Source organism: Protobothrops mucrosquamatus, unplaced genomic scaffold (assembly GCF_001527695.2).
Source record: "Protobothrops mucrosquamatus isolate PMUCROS unplaced genomic scaffold, P.Mucros_1.0 scaffold1025, whole genome shotgun sequence".
Classification (NCBI taxonomy): Eukaryota; Metazoa; Chordata; class Lepidosauria; order Squamata; family Viperidae; genus Protobothrops; species Protobothrops mucrosquamatus.
Window position 1 is genome coordinate 172561 of NW_015387260.1, and position 19130 is coordinate 191690.

At 43.5% G+C, this 19130-nt stretch overlaps 1 protein-coding gene across 1 annotated transcript in view; it reads right to left on the minus strand.

Moving 5' to 3' along the window:
• Nucleotides 1–19130, minus strand: part of STAT6 (signal transducer and activator of transcription 6) — a 45247-nt gene that overhangs the window by 3358 nt on the left and 22759 nt on the right. Inside the window, exons 11-19 of the mRNA XM_015819950.1 lie at nucleotides 18561–18683; nucleotides 17426–17518; nucleotides 16411–16617; nucleotides 16219–16313; nucleotides 15194–15330; nucleotides 6394–6540; nucleotides 5407–5467; nucleotides 4060–4155; nucleotides 56–133 (exon numbers count right to left, since the gene is read on the minus strand). Of these exons, the coding sequence (XP_015675436.1) occupies nucleotides 56–133; nucleotides 4060–4155; nucleotides 5407–5467; nucleotides 6394–6540; nucleotides 15194–15330; nucleotides 16219–16313; nucleotides 16411–16617; nucleotides 17426–17518; nucleotides 18561–18683 (1037 nt within the window). The remainder of the gene's footprint in view (nucleotides 1–55; nucleotides 134–4059; nucleotides 4156–5406; nucleotides 5468–6393; nucleotides 6541–15193; nucleotides 15331–16218; nucleotides 16314–16410; nucleotides 16618–17425; nucleotides 17519–18560; nucleotides 18684–19130) is intronic.

Here is a 19130-nt window from a genome sequence, read left to right on the forward strand (position 1 = left end):
ATTCTTTCTCAGACAAATAAAACAGAAAGGGACCTGCTCAGGCAAGGATCCTTACAATGGCAGCTGTGAGCTTCCGTATGTTGTGCTGCTGGCTACAGATGTCCCAATGGATGATGGAACGATGACTGGCGAACTGCGGCAAACACAGAGAAGGCTATGTCAAACACTGGACAGAATAATCTCAAGATTCTATCAGTCTTGAAATAAGCATACAACAAATCTACACCGGTTTCTTTTTTTACCTATAGGAAATCCTTGACTTACAACCAGTTGATGTTACCACAAAATCCCCCCTCAAAAGCTACTTATGACTCAGTTTTGAAGTTCCAACATCTGCCCCTCCCAGCAGTCACATGACTAGATTTTGGGTGCTTGGCAATTAGCCTTCATTACAGCCATTTGCAGTGCCCACGGTCACGCTATGAGGCAAAAAATGCAGTGCCCACGGTCACCCTATGAGGCAAAAAAACCCCTGCCTCATAGAGAACAATGAGCTTGCTTAACGACCATAGCGTTTGCTTAAGGACTGTCAAGTTCGCTTAATGATTTCCAGAACAAAGGTTATAAAATCAGGTCTGGTCACGTGGTGACTTGCTTTACAACTGTCACAACACAGGGCCAAAATTTTGGGCTCAATTACGGTTGTTAAGTCAAGGATTACTTATACTGATTGCATCATTTTTTTTAATCCTACTTTTGTACTTTATTCACTGCATTTTTACTTTGCTCTTGCTTCAGCTGGCCTTCAAGGAGAGGGTAGATCAGGGTTTCTCTACTCAGCATTTTGGATGGAAAACCTGGGAGTTGGTCCACATATTTAAAGTTGCTGAGGTTGAGAAACCTGGTCTAGATGGGTTCTTTTTCCTCCACTAGCCTTTTGAGAAAGGTTTGGTTGGGAGAAAGAGTCTGAGTTCACATACCAGTCTAAGTGAGAAATTTAATCATGGTTAACCAGTGGGTTTTAGAAAACCAAGATCATGGCATCCGGCCCTCTCAATTCCTGGCAAATAGATGGGGAAGAAATGGAGGTAGTGACAGATTTTATCTTCCTGGGCTCCAAGATCACCACAGAGGGGGACTGCAGCCAAGAAATTAAAAGACGCTTGCTCCTGGGGAGGAAAGCTATGGCAAATCTAGACAGCATACTAAAAAGCAGAGACATCACCCTACCAACAAAAGTACGTATAGTCAAGGCCGTGGTTTTCCCAGTTGCAATGTATGGCTGTGAAAGTTGGACCATAAGAAAGGCTGAGCGCCAAAGAATTGAGGCCTTTGAACTATGGTGCTGGAGAAGACTCCTGCGAGTCCCTTGGACCAGGGCTTTTCAACCTTTTCACCCATTTTACCACTTTTAGGATATGGCAATATCCAAGTACCACCAGTCGCCTAGCAAGGTGTCAAAAATTTGATGATCAAAAAAAAAAAAGGAAAAAAGTGATAAAGTACAGGTAATCCTCGACTTACAACAGTTCGCTTAGTGACTGTTCGAAGTTACAATGGCACTGAAAAAAGGGCCCTCCAAGGCACAGCCGAGCAAGACACCTGCCTGCCCACCTGGCGGCGCTCTTCCTCCTGTTCGAGGTTTTCATTGTGAGCATTTCTGTTGAGGATTGGCAGCGGGGGTGGAGTGGGGGGTGTTTGGTTTTTATTCCCCCCATCTGCTGGGTGGTTGCAGCAGGTTTTGGTCAGTTCACATGACCCTGGGACACTGTGACCGTCATAAATATGAATCAGTTGCCAAGCATCTGAATGTAAATCACAAGACCCTGGAGATGCTGCAACATTCCAGCTGATTGGCGCTTCTTCTGGGCTCAGCAGAAGCACCAGGATCAGCACCGAGCGCCAGCTGGAGCCTGGCGCTGATCCTGGCGCTTCCACTAAGCCCTGAGCCCTGCAGCTCCAGCCGTCTCTCGCTCAGGCTTATGCGATGCTGCCACCAGTTCAGCTCATTCCCCTCCCCTGCTACCACTTTTCTAGGATGCTTGCGTACCACCTGCCAGGTGCCAATGTATCACAGGTGGTACCCGTACCACTGGTTGAAAAGCCCTGCCTTGGACTGCAAGGCAATCAAACCGGTCAGTCCTAGAAGAGATCAACCCCGACTGCTCTTTAGAAGGCCAGATCCTGAAGTTGAAACTCAAGTACTTTGGCCACCTAATGAGAAGGAAGGAGTCACTGGAGAAGAGCCTAATGCTGGGAAAGATTGAGGACAATAGAAGAATGGGACGACAGAGAATGAGGTGGCTGCATGGAGTCACTGAAGCAGTAGGCGTGAGCTTAAATGGACTCCAGAAGATGGTAGAGGACAGGAAGGCCTGGTTGTCCATGGGGTCGCGATGGGTCAGACACGACTTCGCAACTAACAACAACCACCAGTGGGTTTTACCTAACATAACATTTTTCAGATAATAGGCATCATTTTGTAACTTGCATAATGCCGTGAGATGCAAAACTAGCACAGGAGAGAGTGGTTAATCTTTCCTCATAACATCATTTCCTTTGAAGCTACTCTCCTTCCACTTAAATCAAGCAGAGTTCCAAAATAATACTCCGATGTCCTTCCTAAGTAGAGGTCTGAAATAGAGTTAGGAATATTTTTACAAAGCAGGGAGCATCAAGGTCTTCTCTTTGACGTCAGCATCAAGGTCTCTTTTCTTTGATATGATGAAAGAAGACTTGGGATGAAAGTGTTAGATTTCTTTTTTGGGTAGTGTATCCTTGGTATGGTTTTGATCAGAAGCAAAAAAAAAAACCTCTGATTAATTCGGTCTATGGGTAGAGAGTAAGGAAGATGACCTTACAGAAATATGCAGGAACGATCAGTTAGACAAAAGGGACAGAAACATCTTTAACTTCAGAATAACATATTATTATAGCCAGTCTCACTAAAAGTAGTTTTAGCCTTCCTGTGGAGTTGATTTCCTGGTCTCATCTATCTATAGGAGCTGACATGAGTCTTTCAAGTCTGATTTTCCTTCTTATATTCCAGTCTGTCTGAGCTGTTTCTGAATGGTATTTAGTTGTTCTGGACATAAAATAATGTTTCAGTCTCTTTTGCCCAAGTAACAGTTCCTGCATATTTCTGTCAAGGTCATCTTCCTCACTTTCTGTCCATAGACTGAATTAATCAGCATTTTTGCTTCTGATCAAAACCATACCAAGGACACGCGTCAGCACTACCAAAAAACAAAACAAAACAAAAAAGAACCCTGACACAGTACTTTCACATCTCTTTCATAAAATCAAAAGAGAAGAAGACATTGATGCTGACGTCAATCCTATTTTGAAGCATTATATAAATAGCTGCATTTCATGATTCTTTTTTTTCTCCGCATCTCTTCGCAGAAGTTCAGAAACTGCTCTGGACATGGTCCCACAGTACTGGCTCTACCTGGAAGCTAAGTCTTTTTTTTTTCTTTTCTTTTTTTTTACCTCAGAGTAATTGAAATTGTTCTTTTCCACTGGAAGGCAGCAGCTTTGCAGAACTTGTAGGTCAGGGGTAGGCAACCTTGGCTCTTTTATGACTCGTGGACTTCAACTCCCAGAATTCCTGAGCCGAGTTGAAATCCACGAGTCATAAAAGAGCCAAGGTTGCCTACCTCTTTTGTAGGTGGATCATTTTCCATTGGTGAGAAATCGTACCTCAACCTGTCCCCTGAGATTGAAGCTTCAGAGCAATGGTTCCATTTTCTTCTCTTCTTTTCCTCCTCATCCCCCTCCCATATAATCAGGTACATGTACACAAGGTAAACTAAAAATATAGATTAGATAGGAGAAGTAAGAGCAATTTATTCTCTTCCCTTCTTCTATGATGTGAGAGAATTCTCACCCTCCAGGACTAGGAGTAGCTCAAGTTTGGCCTCCACAGCATTCTCCTTCAATGATTCCATATTAAAGGAGTGAAACTGATCAGTGAAACAGGGACTTTTGAAGAACTGGGGGATAAAAAATGGGGGACAATGTGAAGGTACTTACTCTTGGTACGACTTCATAGACACGTTCATTATATAATAGACACACAACAGTAGGATTCTCTGTAATTAATCAGTAAATACTTACTCATGATAGGTTGAATCAGAATGGACTGCAAGATTCACATTAGAACCGCCCAGAGGGTCAAGTGGTTTCTGAATTGATGTAGGGAATGAGCAGGGTCTGGAATTGAACACAGCTTTTGTGAACATCCATTTGTTGATCGACAGGTCATTTCCTGTACTTTTGTAGACCCTGATCTAAGAGGCATATCTGATCTTAAAGAGTGTTTTCCCTTGCTTTGTTCAAAATGGCACCAATAGGATAAAATCAAGGCTGGTAGATGGAGGAGGTGAAATCTGAATCTAAATCTAAATCTAAATCTAAATCTAAATCTAAATCTTAATCTAAATCTAAAATCTAAATCACACCAAAACTTAAACCCATCCAATTTACAGTATATAGTTGCCCATCTCATGAATGTGACTCTGGGTGCTGTATAATAAAAACCCACCCAGATGCTATCCATTAGTTTCCTTCAACAGTCTGATGATATGTGGGGTTCCTTTCCCCATGGTAAGAAGGGAGGGAGAGAGAAACAGCCCAAACTGGAAGTCCAGTCAGATAGCAATGGAAGAACACGACACAAAAAATAAAATAAAAATGCTGAGACCCTAGAAAGAATACAGAGAAAAGCAAAAAAAAAGAAAAGATAAGGGGTCTAAAGACTGACTCATACAATGAACGGTTGAGAGAACTAGGTATATCTAGTCTGGTGAAGAGAAGGACTAGGGGCAACATGATAGCAGTCTTCCAATATTTGAGGGGCTGTCACGTAGAGGAGGGGGCCAACCTATTCTCCAAAGCACCTAAGGGCAGGACAAGAAATAATGGGTGGAAGATCCCAAAGATGCTTTTTCATGAGGCAGCTGGACTAGTGAAAAAGCATCTTTGGGATAACTATGACCTGGATAACTGAGAATCTCCATAGACATTGGGTGGAAGATTATTAAAGAGAAATCCAACCTAGAACTAAGGAGAAATTTCCTGACAGAGAAAGCCATTAATCAGAACAGCTTGCCTCCAGAAGTTGTGTTTTTCAAGAAGGGATTGGACAACCATTTATCCAGAATGGTGTAGGAGCTCCTGCTTGAGCAGGAGCTTGGACTATAAGACTTCCAAGGTCTCTTCCAACCTTGTTATTTTATGTTCTATGTTCCAAGGACAAAAAGTACATAGCTGAAATAAAGTGCTATCTGAGCAAAAGTGCTTTTCAGACCTTCCCTTCATTTCAGTAGAACTACATTAAGATAGATCTGAATTTACTGTCTATTACTGGAAAGGTTAATTAGGAAAAGATGGTTGACATATTTGTATCCAAGCCCAGGAAATGTTAAGAGGAGAGGAAAAAAGTTGGAGAATTCACACACTCACGTGTCTACAGTTATCGTTAACCTGGCTGGGACATAACTGCTGGTGTTTTTTCGTGTCTCTGCTGTGGGAGGAAACAACCACATTTTTAGCTTCTCAACACATAAACTGGTTCATATTTTTCATACAGAAAGAAATTTCAAGGAAATTTTGTAACAAGAGGAAGCCCTAAAGCAGAAGTTGCTTCCCTCTATAGCAGCAGTTCCCAGCCTGATATCTTCCAGCTTATCAGTTACAGAAAGGTAGAGTCCCAAATAGGGATGAGCTAATTGTTTGGAGTTTGATATATTCAATGATTCTCAGAAATTCTCAGAGAAGGATGCTGGAAATGGTCCAGGCAGCAATTCAGCTTATGATCAGCTTATGAGCTGCCATCCAAATATTAAATGGAGCTTATATTCTGTCTTATCTTTAGAATCTCCAAACAGATTCTGAGTCATTAAAAAAAATACTGCTTTATCTATAAAATGAGTCTCTTCACATTTTTTGATTGACATATAGCGAAAGCTCTGCCTGACATCAAAAGCTCTGCAGACACATCTTTTGTTTGATTATATGTCATGACACTGTCACTTGAACTAGGCAAGTTTATGTGTGAAAAAAACTCATGGATTTACTGAAAGTTTGTTCTTAAATAGAACTGAAGAGAGCAATCAGATATGGATAAGCAAATCAACCCTGAACAGATCTATGCCATTTTATAGGTGTTTATTATAAGTCCCACTTTCACATTATTTTGTGATTTATAAAAACCTTTGCCAAAATTCCCCCCCCTGCATGCAGAGTTATAATATATGTTCTGTCAAAATATACATTTTCTACTATATTTTAGTAGTTTTATTGAGCTAAGACCAGCATTACACAATATTAAGCTGCCAATGTGCATATTAAGCAAATGTTAAATTCTGCCCCTGCTGGGAACAGGAGATAAAGAACTATTGAGCTCCTTCTGTCTGTATCTTCTCCCCTGCCCTTCTCCCCACCACTCACTGTTGTAGTCCCTCCTGAAAGCCTCGTGTTTGGGCCTGTTAGGATAAAGCACATGGAGCTGTGGGAGATCCAGAACACAGTCAGCCAGTGAACGAATGGACAGTTGCTTTGCCGTGAATGGCTGGATGTTCTCCACCTGAGTGGAACCTGAGACAAAAGAAAACAGCCCGTAAAGAAATGAAAATGTCAGCCCATCGCACACAAAAAATGTACACCTATGATCCAGAGCAGCCACCCCCACCTTCTAGATGTGCTGAATTTGCTTGTTATCAGGCTTCTCAGTAAATCAGGCCTTTGGGTGGGACTTCAAGGTCTATTTATAATTGATTATTTGAATTTATGTGCAGCATGCAAATTGAATTAAGCTTACATCTGTTCCTCCCTTTTAGATCTCAACAGTACTAAGACTAGACCTTGACAGCATTGCTTAGTTGACTTGGGATCGAGATACCCTAGCAGGGTATCATTAGCATACTCCTGGTACTACACCCCACGTCAATGAATATGACACCCAGTGGCTTCATGTAGATTTTAAACAGGAGGGCTGAGATCAGGGAATTCAGGCTCAAACTCTCTTTCACATCAACACCAACTGGAAGTGGCCGTGGAGAAAGGAGAACCACTACAACACAATGCATCCCACTTTGAATCCCTACAGCAGTGGTTCTCAACCTGTGGGTCGGGACCCCATTTGAGGTCGATCGACCATTTCATGGGGGTCGCCAAGCAAGGCTGTCCGCCATTTTTTTTGTCCGCCATTTTTTCCCCCTTTTCCGGCGGGTGCCTTACTTCCCTTGGGCTGGGCCAGCTGGTGGTCGGCCTGCTCCGTCTCTGCCGCTTGCCAGCTACGCCTCGGCCGGCGCAGGGGGCGGAACCACGCATGCGCGGTGCTCCCGGGCAGGGAAAGTCCTCGACTTATGACCAGTTTAGTCCTTGACTTACGACCGGTTTAGTCCTTGACTTATGACCGGTTGGGCATTAAAAAGGTTGAGAACCACTGCCCTACGGTTAATCCAGAAGGATATCATGACTGATGGTATCCAAAGAAAATTGGGAAAATCAGAACAATCGCAACACCTCCATGCTGGCTTTGCCAAAATCATCAACTTGTAGGATCAGTGATGTCTCCATTCTATACCTGGCCAGATGATCCATTTACTCCATGACCCTCTCAAGCTGTAACCTGGTCACCTTCTCAGTTACTTTCTCTGGAAAGGGGAAATTGGAGATTGGCCCAAAATTGCCCAGATCCAGTTTTACAATTTATTGAGGAGGAGATGCACCTTCAAGGCAGGCGGACTCATCCATTCACATAAGGTTGCATTTACCATGTGTTCCCAACCACATATCACCCCAAGGGAGCCTTCATTAGCCAGGGACAACAAGGATCTAAAAGACAGGTGTCCATGTTAACAATCTCAATGACTCTGTATTTACAGGAGCAAACACTTTCCAGGACAAGATCATCTCATTCATTAGTTACCCAGTTGGAATCTAATTCTAAGTGAACCTCCGGTAGCTTTATCCGTCATATGCCTAAAGTATTTCTCACAGAGTCCTGAATATGTTCTTGGGACCCTTTCTTCCTCAACAGGGAATGGGTCATTTTTAAAAGGTTGATGAGAGGAGAAAACTACATTTTACCACTTTTATCATTTATGATGTAATCCCTAATTTGGGTTCATAATTCAAACTTTGTCTTTCCTCTAGGAGTCTCTTGTATCATTTTATTTCCAGAACTCCAGAAAACCAGTAAAACCCCCAAGATCAATGAACATAGAGAAACCACACAGAAACAATCTGACCTAAGGCCACTGACTTCCATCCATTTCAGATGGGGAAATTGCTCACCAGTTCCTCAGGAAAGAAACCAAATTCCTCTAAAATCCATTCCAGGTCCATTGGATGCCTGGGAGGGGGCAGCACCAGTGAGTTGAAAAGCAACTAAAACTGATCTGACCATGACAAAGGATTGATGGTAATATCCTCCACCTTCAGATCACATTGCAACTGCCCTGAGACAAATCCTGATCTAACATATGACCGCTGTGGGTATCAGGCCTGAATGATCTGGGACAGGTCCATGAATGTCAGGATGGCCCTCGACTCCTGAGTTGCTCTTGTGACTTTCTGTCACATGAGAGCACATTAAACTCTCCAAGAACTATTAGTCTCAAATATTCTACCACTAATCCAGCAATAGAATTGAGCAACTCCAGCAGGAATGGCTAGTACAGCAGCAACAGAGGCAAATTTTCTCTGCAGCCCCACTTCAGCCTCACATCCAGTGACCTTCAGGACAGTGCCCTTGAAAGCTGCTAAGGGAATGGTGCCTTCTGAATAGCAGCGACCTCAATCCTCCATTCTGGGGTCATGACTACCATATTTGATACCCAGGTGAGCACAACTCTGAAGAGGAGCATCCCCTTTTGGGCCAACCCAAGTCAGTCTCGACCACTACATACACAATAAGATCATGCACTGTTTATTACAGACTGGCCTGACATTTAGCAGCAGTAGCAGCAGCAATCAGAGGCCGAGGCCATCAAGGATTTGTTAACCTAGCATTGGGACTGAATACTTGTGGCTGGAAGGCAGAATGATTTTACTCCACCTTCCCCATGAGCGGCCTGCTCCTGCATTCCCATCATACAGTCCCTTGCCCATTATGACCTGGATATTACCATTAAATGCTCTGTCCATCATCTGCCATCCCTTTCCCAGGTTCCATCAGATGAAACCAACCACTCAGCAGTCAAGCAACTTAGCCATCAGTCAGTAGTATTCTGACACCAATTTTGTCTGCTGTACTCAACAGCTGCACTGCATTTCTGACTGTTGTAGTCTTCTCCAGCTTAACTCATTACCTCCCACACATGCATTTCATCTTCCCCTTGCTAATCTCCAACCTCAAGGGAGTTTGAAGCTGCCACACTATTATCTTGCAGTATGTATCCAATCTTCAATCTTCAATGCAGGACAAGAACTAAAGTCCAACAGTCCAGCTGGCCGATAATTCAATAGGTGATCCTGGTAGTTGCCTGAACAAGCAATGCTTCGGCTGTAAATGCAGGAGGTCAATGCCCAGGCAGCTGCAGAACTTGGGTAGGTCAAATACTTGCGCCAACACTTGACTGTACTCCTGTTCTTCACCACAATACTATATGTTCTTTCCTACTGGAGAACCAGCACATTCCAACTGCAGCAATTCCAGCCCACATGATCTCCAAACTGGTGGATCAGTGATCAGGCCTCCCTTCTTGCCATGCTAGGATGTGCATGTGAATCATGGGAAACTGTCGAATTTTCCCATGCTGGCTTTTTTAGCACCCCTTCACAAGCCAGACACTTGGCATGTTAAGGGGAAGACTAATAATAATAATAATAATAATAATAATAATAATAATAATAATAATAATAATAATAATAATAATAATAATAATAATAATAATAATAATAATAATAATAATAATAATAATAATAATAAAGTTGGAAGGGTCCTTGGAGGTCATCTAGTCCAACCCCCTGCTCAGGCAGGAAACCCTATACCATTTCGGACAAATGGCTGTCCAGTCTCTTCTTCCAGTGTTGGAGCATTCACCGCTTCTGGAGGCAGGTTGTTCCACTGGTTAATTGTTCTAACTGTCAGGAAATTTCTCCTTAGTTCTAGGTTGCTTCTCTCCTTGATTAGTTTCCATCCGTTGCTTCTTGTCCTGCCCTCAGGGGTTTTGGAGAATAGCTTGACTCCCTCTTCTTTGTGGCAGCCCCTGAGATATTGGAACACTACTATCATGTCCCCCCTCATCCTTCTCTTCGTTAAACTAGACATACCCAATTCCAGCAACCGTTCCTTATATGCTTTAGCTTCCAGTCCCCTAATCATCTTTGTTGCTCTTCTCTGTACTCTTTCTAGAGACTCAACATCTTTTTTACATCGCAGTGACCAAAACTGGATGCAGTATTCCAAGTGTGGCCTTACCAAGGCATTGTAAAGTGGTATTAACACTTCACGTGATCTTGATTCTATCCCTCTGTTAATGCAGACTAGCACTGTGTTGGCCTTTTTGGCAGCTGCAGTACACTGCTGGCTCATATTTAAGTGATTGTCCACTAGGACTCTGAGGTCCCTCTCACAGTTACTACTATTGAGCAAGATACCCCCTATACTATACCTGTACATTTGGTTTTTCTTGCCTAAATGTAGAACCTTACTTTTTTCACCATTGAATTTCATTTTGTTAGATAGTGCCCAGTGTTCAAGTCTATCCAGATCCTTCTGTATCTTAAGCCTGTCTTCTGGAGTGTTGGCTATTCCTGCCAGCTTGGTATCATCTGCAAATTTGATGATTTCCCCATCTATCCCCTCATCCAAATCGTTGATGAAAATGTTGAAGAGCACTGGGCCCAGGACTGAGCCCTGGGGCACCACACTACACACTTCCCTCCATGTAGATGCGGTTCCATTGAGGACCACACGCTGAGTACGGCCAGTCAGCCAGCTACGGATCCATCTGGTGGTGATGCTGTCTACCCCACATTTTTCTATCTTGTCAAGTAGTAGGTTATGATCTACTTTATCAAATGCCTTACTGAAGTCCAAGTAAATTATATCCACAACGTTCCTCTGATCCAGTAATTTTGTCACTTGGTCAAAGAATGCAATAAGATTTGTTTGGCATGATCTGTTTTTGAAAACCCATGTTGGCTTTTAGTAATGACTTTGTTTGCCTCTAGGTGTTCGCTGATTCGTTGTTTGATTATCTTTTCCAGAATCTTCCCAGGTATTGAGGTCAGGCTGATAGGTCTGTAATTTCCTGGGTCCATTTTTTTTCCTTTTTTGAAGATGGGAACTACATCAGCTCTTTTCCAGTCCTCCAGTAGTTCCCCAGTGCTCCAGGATCTTTGAAAAATATAGTTCAGTGGTTCTGAGATCACATCTGCCAGTTCCTTGAGAACCTTGGGGTGTAATCCATCTGGTCCTGGCAATTTGAACTCATCTAGGCTGGAGAGGTACTCACTTACCATTTTCTTGCCTATCTTAACTTGTGTTTCTATTCTGTTTTTTATGGCACTATTTTTGATAGATTGGTCTGTTTTTTCCCTTTGTGTAAAGACAGATGCAAAAAACGAGTTAAATAGTTCTGCTTTCTCCCTGTCGCTTGTCACCTTCTTGCCACTTTCACCCACTAATGGACCAATCATTTCCTTCACTTTTTTCTTTTTTTTACATGTTGAAAGAAGCTTTTTTTTTGTTATTTTTGACTTTGGTCGCAAGCCTTAGTTCATTTTGAGCCTTAGCTTTCCTCACTTCATCTTTGCAGGCTCAGGCTATTTGCTGATATTCTGACTTCGCTATGTACCCCTCTTTCCATTTTCTATACTTGTCCTTTTTATCTTTCAATTTATCAGAGAGTTCTTTATCCAGCAGCCATGCTGGATTCTTTTGAGAGCTATTATTTTTTTTCTTTGTTGGTATTGTGCTAGACTGGACTTTTATTAGCTCATTTTTCAAAATTTCCCAAGCTTCTTGAGTTGTTTTTCTCTTGAGGATTCTCATCCATGGAATCCTTCCCAAGTCCTCTCTAAGTTTATTGAAATTAGCTTTCTTGAAGTCCAAGACTCTAGTCTGACTGTGTTCTATTGCTTGTGCTTCCATAATGTTGAATTCCAATATTGCATGATCATTTCCTCCCAAGGTTCCTATGGCTTCAACACCTTCTATCATTTCATCTCTGTTAGTGAAAATTAGATCCAAAATGTCTAATCCCCTAGTTCCCTTCTCTACTTTTTGGGAGACAAAGTTGTCTGCTAGGTTTGCCAGGAACCTGTTTGATCTTCCACTTGGTGCAGTTTGTCTCCCAGTTGATGTCAGGATAGTTAAAGTCCCCCATTACTATTGTGATATGCTTCCTACATACCTTAGTTAGCTGACTAGCAAAAAGTTCATCTATTTCCTCTGTTTGGTTGGGTGGCCTGTAATATACACCTATGGCAATGTCATTTCCCCCCCCTTTTACATTGACCCAAATGCATGATTTGCTTCTGCAAATCCCAACAGCAAGGAAACAGTGGTTAATTGACGATAAGAACTTAGTTGGGCAAGGCAAATTTCCAAGTAGAGCAGTCCAAAGTCTAGTCAAATTTACAACAGCAAACCAAGGGAGAGATGAGGTTGTGGTTTGTCAACAAGGCAAGGTCATAAATAACTAGATTCCAAGAATCATGATACACAAGCCAGATGCCTGAGTTGCTTCTGGTAAGACAACAGTGTTCCTGTGAGTCTTAAATCCTCTTTGTGCTGAGTATGCACAGCTGTGGTCAAATCTTGCTGGCGAGTTCTGCTTGATGGCGAATTGCAAGTCGTGTGCTTCGGGGGGGGGGGGGCAGAAATCCCAGGAGGAGTTATTGGGGGAAAGCAAGTGATTGACTGGAGCAGTCTATGTTGCAACTGAGTCCAGTTCCAAGGGTATGACACCAACCTAAAGATCTGTCTCCTCACTATATATATACAGTACATACTGTCTCCTCACTATATATATACAGTACATACATGAAAACTCAAGAGAGCTACTATAAAATGGTGGAACCAGAAACTGCTCCATGATAGCAATATGAAGGATTTCACATGAAACCCCTAACAAATACTGCTGCTCATTAGAGAAGTAGAATAATACTGGGTAGATAATTTGACCCAGCATTGTATGTTCATGCTGATGTACTGAGTTTCAACAACAGCCAATTCCAGCAATGCTGCTTTGCACCAATAACCGCACCCATCCTACACAATGCCCTGGGGAGAATGGCCAAATCTCAACAATAGGAACGAATGACCTGAGTTCAGAAACTAATCAGGCTTCATGACCTCTGCAATTCTTAAACCAAAGGTTGGCAGAGAGCTAGACTGTAAATTAGTTAATTCCTTGCCCTTTCAGATCAGTGGGATCAATTCTTCCCTTCCAATCCTGCTCCAGTTTAGAGCTGTGAAGGAGAAGGGAAGTTTCCACGGCCTTACTAAGTTGATTAGGGTATTATTCCTATCATAGCTTGTTGATCTCTGGCAGAGCTGGGATGGTGGTCTCAGTGGCTTTTGATTCCATAGATCACTGATCACAGTATCCTTCTCAACTGACTTGAGTTGGAGGCATTTTATAGCGGCTCTCTTCTTTTCTCTGGGGCTGGTTCCAGTGGGGGTTGGTAGGTGGGAAGAGACCTTCCCTTAGACCAGTGGTTCTCAACCTGTGGGTCGGGACCCCATTTGGGGTCGATCGGCCATTTCATGGGAGTCGCCAAGCAAGGCTGTCCGCCATTTTTTTTGTCCACCATTTTTCCCCCTTTTCCGGTGGGTGCCTTACCTCCCTTGAGCTGGGCCAGCTGGTGGTCAGCCTGCTCCGTCTCTGCCGCTTGCCAGCTACGCCTCGGCCGGCGCAGGGGGCGGAACCACGCATGCGCGGCGCTCCCGGGCAGGGAAAGCCCTCGACTTATGACCGGTCGGGTAGTCCTCGACTTACGACCGGTTTAGTCCTCGACTTACGACCGGTTTAGTCCTCGACTTACGACCGGTTGGGGTCACGGCATTAAAAAGGTTGAGAACCACTGCCTTAGACCCCTCACTTGTGGTGTGTCACAGGGTTCTATTCTCTCCCCTCCTTTTCAACATCTGCATGAAATTACTGAGTGAGCTACCATTTTGGGGTTCAGTATCATCACTATGCTGATGGTACCCAATTATACCTTTTGACTCCAGGCTGGCCAAGTGAGGCTGTCAAGATTCTGTCCCAGTGCCTGGAGGACGTCTGGGTTTGGATTGGGAGGAACTGTCCTACCAAGACCAAATGACCATGAGTGTTTGGACCACCCAGATCTGGGGATATTCCGACTTTAACTTTGTACAGAATTTCACCAAGGATAGTACATAATTTGGAGGTCTTCCTGCTCACTGAAGCAGGTGGCAGCAGGAAGGCTTTTGCCCAATTTCATTTGTGCCTTTTCCTAAATTGGGGGTGTGTGTGTCCTTCAGTCAGTCACTTATGCCCTGATCATTTCACAGCTTGACTACTGCAATGTTGTCTACATGGGGCTGCTCTTGAAGATCACTTGTAAGCTTCAGCTCCTCCAGAACGCAATCTCATGGGCAGTGATGGGTTTGCCACAGTGTGCCCACGTAACACCTGCTTTATGTGAACTGCACTGGTTGCCAGTTTGCTTTGGGGTGTAATTCAAGGTGCCGGTTGCTATCTATTAAGCCCCACATGACATAGAGCCTAGTTATTTGAGGGCCCACCTGTCTCCCATAGTATCTGCTCAACCAGTTCAATCTGGCAGAGTTGGTGCACTCTGGGCTCCGTCAATTAAACATTGCCACCTATTGGGACTCCGGAAGTGTGCCCTCTCTGCAGCAGTGCCTGCTGTCGGGAATGAAGTTCCCCCTGAAATGTAAATGGTCCCACTGGTGTTTCGAAGGGCCTTAAAGAGCTGACTCTTTGCCCAACTTCAGGAGAGCTCCTTTCTTTCTTTCTTTCTGTTCCCTTCTGGATTTGATTTCTTTGCCATTGTTGTTCTTTTGTCTTGTACTGTTTTTATACTGTCCTTTGGTTATTAAAAGTTTTAACCATTATAAATTGCCCAGAATCGCTTGCAGTGGGGTGGAATATAAATATAATAAAATTATTCTCAGCTTCAACAATGCTGACTTCCAAGTAAAAGTTAAAAGGATTTCATCAAAGTGACGAAGAGACAGAAAAACCTATTTTCCTCTGCTTTAAGCTCTGTGAATATGGGGCTGTCCTATGCAAAGGCATACCATCTGGGAAGTAGTTAACATAGGCGATGCTGATGCCCCCGATCTCAGAGTCACTGAAACGTAAGAGGAAAGTTCCAGCTGGTGCATTGCTCAGGTAATTGAAGACATATTGCTTGCTGACAAAGCCCATGATCAGTCTGCACGGACAACATTGACAGATAAGAGAAAAAAACAGAGGAGAAAATCAATAATCAACACTGCAGGGCTTAGAGAATTGTAGTAACGGTTAAAAGAAAAAATTGCACCCCTCTGATTGTGAAATTGGGGGGAAAAAACTAGCTGAACATTCTTATTCTGCGAGTATCAGTATGAGCCAGTATCAAGACTCAAATGACCTGGTCAATAAATATGCTTTCTTATACTGAAAAAAATTGGAAGGAAAACTAATTACGTTTTCAGGCTTTCATTCCTAATTCAGTTTTATAATGACTATTTATTTTTTTATACCCAACCTTTATCTTTTACAACTCAAGGTCGTCTGCATCAGGGCTTTTCAACCGGTGGTATGCGTACCACCAGTGGTATTTTGGCATGTGGCAGGTGGTACGCGATCCTCCTAGACAAGTGTAGCGGGGGAGAATGAGCTGAAGCGACCCAAGCCTGAGGGAGAGACAGCTGGAGCTGCAGGACTGTTGGGGCTCAGCAGAAGCCCCAGGAGCGCCGCAGGGTTCCAGCTGATTGGCGCTTCCGGAAGCAGCGCATAGCTGGAGGTGAACCGAAGAGAAAAGGAGGGGGGGAGACTCAAGATAAGGGGGTAAAACTAATTACATTTGTTTAACGGGATTAAACCTATGGAAGCCAACACTTTGGCTGGTCTACATAATGCTCCTTACTTTTTCCCCCCACAACAAAAATGCTAGGAAAGTTTAGGCTGAGGCATAGTGACTAGTCCAGAGTCACCCAGCCAGCTTTCATGCCTAGGGCAGGACTAGAACTCAATCTCCTCATTCCTAGCTCAGCACTTTAACCACTGCACCAAACTGAATTATCTAATGCATCCTGGTTTGATCCGTTTATTTTCTTACCTGTCAGACCAATAGTTCTTCAGGTATTTCTTGGTGAGGTCAAGAATGCCTTCAAACCATTGCCAAAATGTGAATCCTCTACCAGGAAGCATCTCCTATAAGTTACAAGGTGAGTGTGAGAAGCAGATGACACTATTCAGATAAGCTCAAGAAGCTATCGTATCACCCTTCTGACAAAGCCCATCAAAAGACCTTATTGAATTGGGACCAGGACACATGGCATCTCTGCAGTTCCTCTAGACTGGTGATGTTGTCACCAAAGATCTTCTGGGCCAAGAAGAAATAATGATCCTTGAGTAGACCTTTTGTAGTTTGCACCTCAGCAAGGAACTTCTGGTTGAGAGTGTCACACATTGCCTTCCAGCTAACACGCTCAGCCACCACAAAGGGAACGCGATCCTGGAACAGAAAAAGAGACAGAGCATCACACACACTCCAACTGTAGCAGATAACAGTACTCCGTATCCTATGTTTTCCCCAAAAGCAGATCTGGTACTAAAAAATAACCTTCACTAAGAACAGAAACTCTAAATCTTGCCTTGGTTTTCTTACTACCTTACCAGTATGTGTTAGCCAGTTTATACCAATAGAGCTATTATTAGGTTTCCATGTTACAGCTCTGCCTGAAATACAAAAAGCTGTTGGGCCCCATGGAGAAAGTTTATTACTGTATGTCAAAAGTTTCCTTTCCAGAAACTGGCATAACGGTGGAGTGAGAAGCCACCGTACAGTGGCCTCAGGTTCTTCAGATTTTACAAATGGCAAAATTAGTTTTAGTTTATATCTTACTTTCCTTTGAGAATTTTTGGCAATGTCCATGATTTTCCCCAATCTTTGCCCTTCTAAACTCATCCAGTGATTTTCACAACTAAGTAAGAACTTAACCCTGAATTGAACGGTCCCACCAGATCCTCTCCTACTGGTATGATAGGTATTATGGAGAGGCTCTAGGCTGGAGATGGGGAATCTGTGGGCAGAGAGAGGTTGATTAAAAAATTAAAAAGAAAAAGAAAAAAGAGAGGTTGCTGTACAGCTCCTAGCATCCTTTTTTTTACAAGCTGGCTTAGATTTCTGGAGGCTCACAGGTTCAAATCCTTCCCCTAAGATAAGTGGGGGGGAGGGAAAATTCACACTTTTTGACGATTAAATGTCTGCATTAACTTCTTCCCCTAATGACTCGCAGTCTTAATCTGCATCTGTCACTTACAGGAGCAGCAAAAGCATTGTCCCATAAGATGGTGGCTTTGGCATTGTTGTCCTGATTTCCATGGACAATCACCACAACGGGCAGCGACAGAGCCTAGAATGGCAGAAGGGAAGAAAGAGTCGTAATTAACAACTGATGATTTTCTTTAAAGCTGGCCTGCTGTCTTCGTATTTCTCTCTGACTGATCAGCTTAGAACCCCCCAAAGTAGATCTATGTAGCAAGATCTGTTCTGAACTCTCAGCAGGAGTGACTTTGTGCAGGATTCAAGCCAGTCTAAACCACTTTTAGGGCAGACTGCAGGGCAAGAAATGGCTGCACGAAGGAGAAGGACAGCTACCTGAAGCCTTCCCTTACTGTAACATATTGAGCGAAAGGGTTTAAGATAGGATCCTGGCAAATTGACAATTTTTCCCATGTTTCTCTACTCATCTCAGCTTCCATAAACTCTTGATCTTCTCAGAAAAGTAAAGTATTCAAATCCCACCTAAGGATCTTGTAATGAAGCTCAATTCATTACAAGATGGAAAAGGTGGTGCAATATAGACATATACTATATTAGATCCTGTGAAGCCCACATATATTTTTTTAAAGGCTTCAATTTCTTACTTAAGTCTCTCTAATTCCATTAAGGATTTGATTTTTATCTGTTTGAACTTAATACAAATGTCTGGCCCCCTTGGGCTGACAACCAGCTATCTGTCTGTTGTTGGAATCTGGGGCTTAATGCATGATTAATGACACTATAATTAGAAACAGAATTCTTGCCAAGTTCTACTGAAGGAAACCTGGGGCAAGAGAAGGAAATTTGCATGGATAAAAACCATCATATAGTCAACCAATCCTGATACCGCCCCATTTTTTAATGTTTCTTCTCATGCGCATCCAATTATTCCTCCCAAAAGGGCGCTGCAAAACCTTGTTGCCAGACCTAGAAATTTGCATCTCGCTTATATCTCTGGTGCCAAACTGCTCAAGAAGGAAGAGAGGAGACAGTGAAGGCCAGTGAACTGGTCACTGGGTTCTTTTCAAGGCTTTGTGTCCTTCTCTCAAGGAAGCAATAAACCAGTATCAGCAGCACATTATACATCTCCAGGGCTAATAATAAAACAGCCCCCCCCCGCATGGCGTTGCTACCTGTAGGTGGAAGTTGGTTTGGTTGGGCCCAAGGCAAATGTTGGCACTGAAGAGGACAGCACACTTCTCTTCCGTTACAGATTCTGTGCTCTTGCGGTCACAGCGCTTGATCTTTTTGAGAAGCTGAAGATGAGAAAAGGCAAATCGCATGGGACAATCTGTTCCAAATCTTAGCTCCCGGCTTATAATTAGTTGATTTCCCCCCCCCACACACACGCGACCTTCTTGAATGACAAAACTCGTCAAGCTTGCTTCTAAGCCAGTGGTTCTCAACCTTTTTAATGCCGCGACCCCAACCGGTCGTAAGTCGAGGACTAAACCGGTCATAGGTCGAGGACTAAACCGGTCGTAAGTCGAGGACTAAACCGGTCGTAAGTCAAGGACTACCCAACCGGTCGTAAGTCGAGGACTTTCCCTGCTCGGGAGCGCCGCGCATGCGTGGTTCCGCCCCCTGTGCCGGCCGAGGCGTAGCTGGCAAGCGGCAGAGACGGACCAGGCCGACCACCAGCTGGCCCAGCCCAAGGGAGGTAAGGCACCCGCCGGAAAAGGGGGAAAAAAATGGCAGACAAA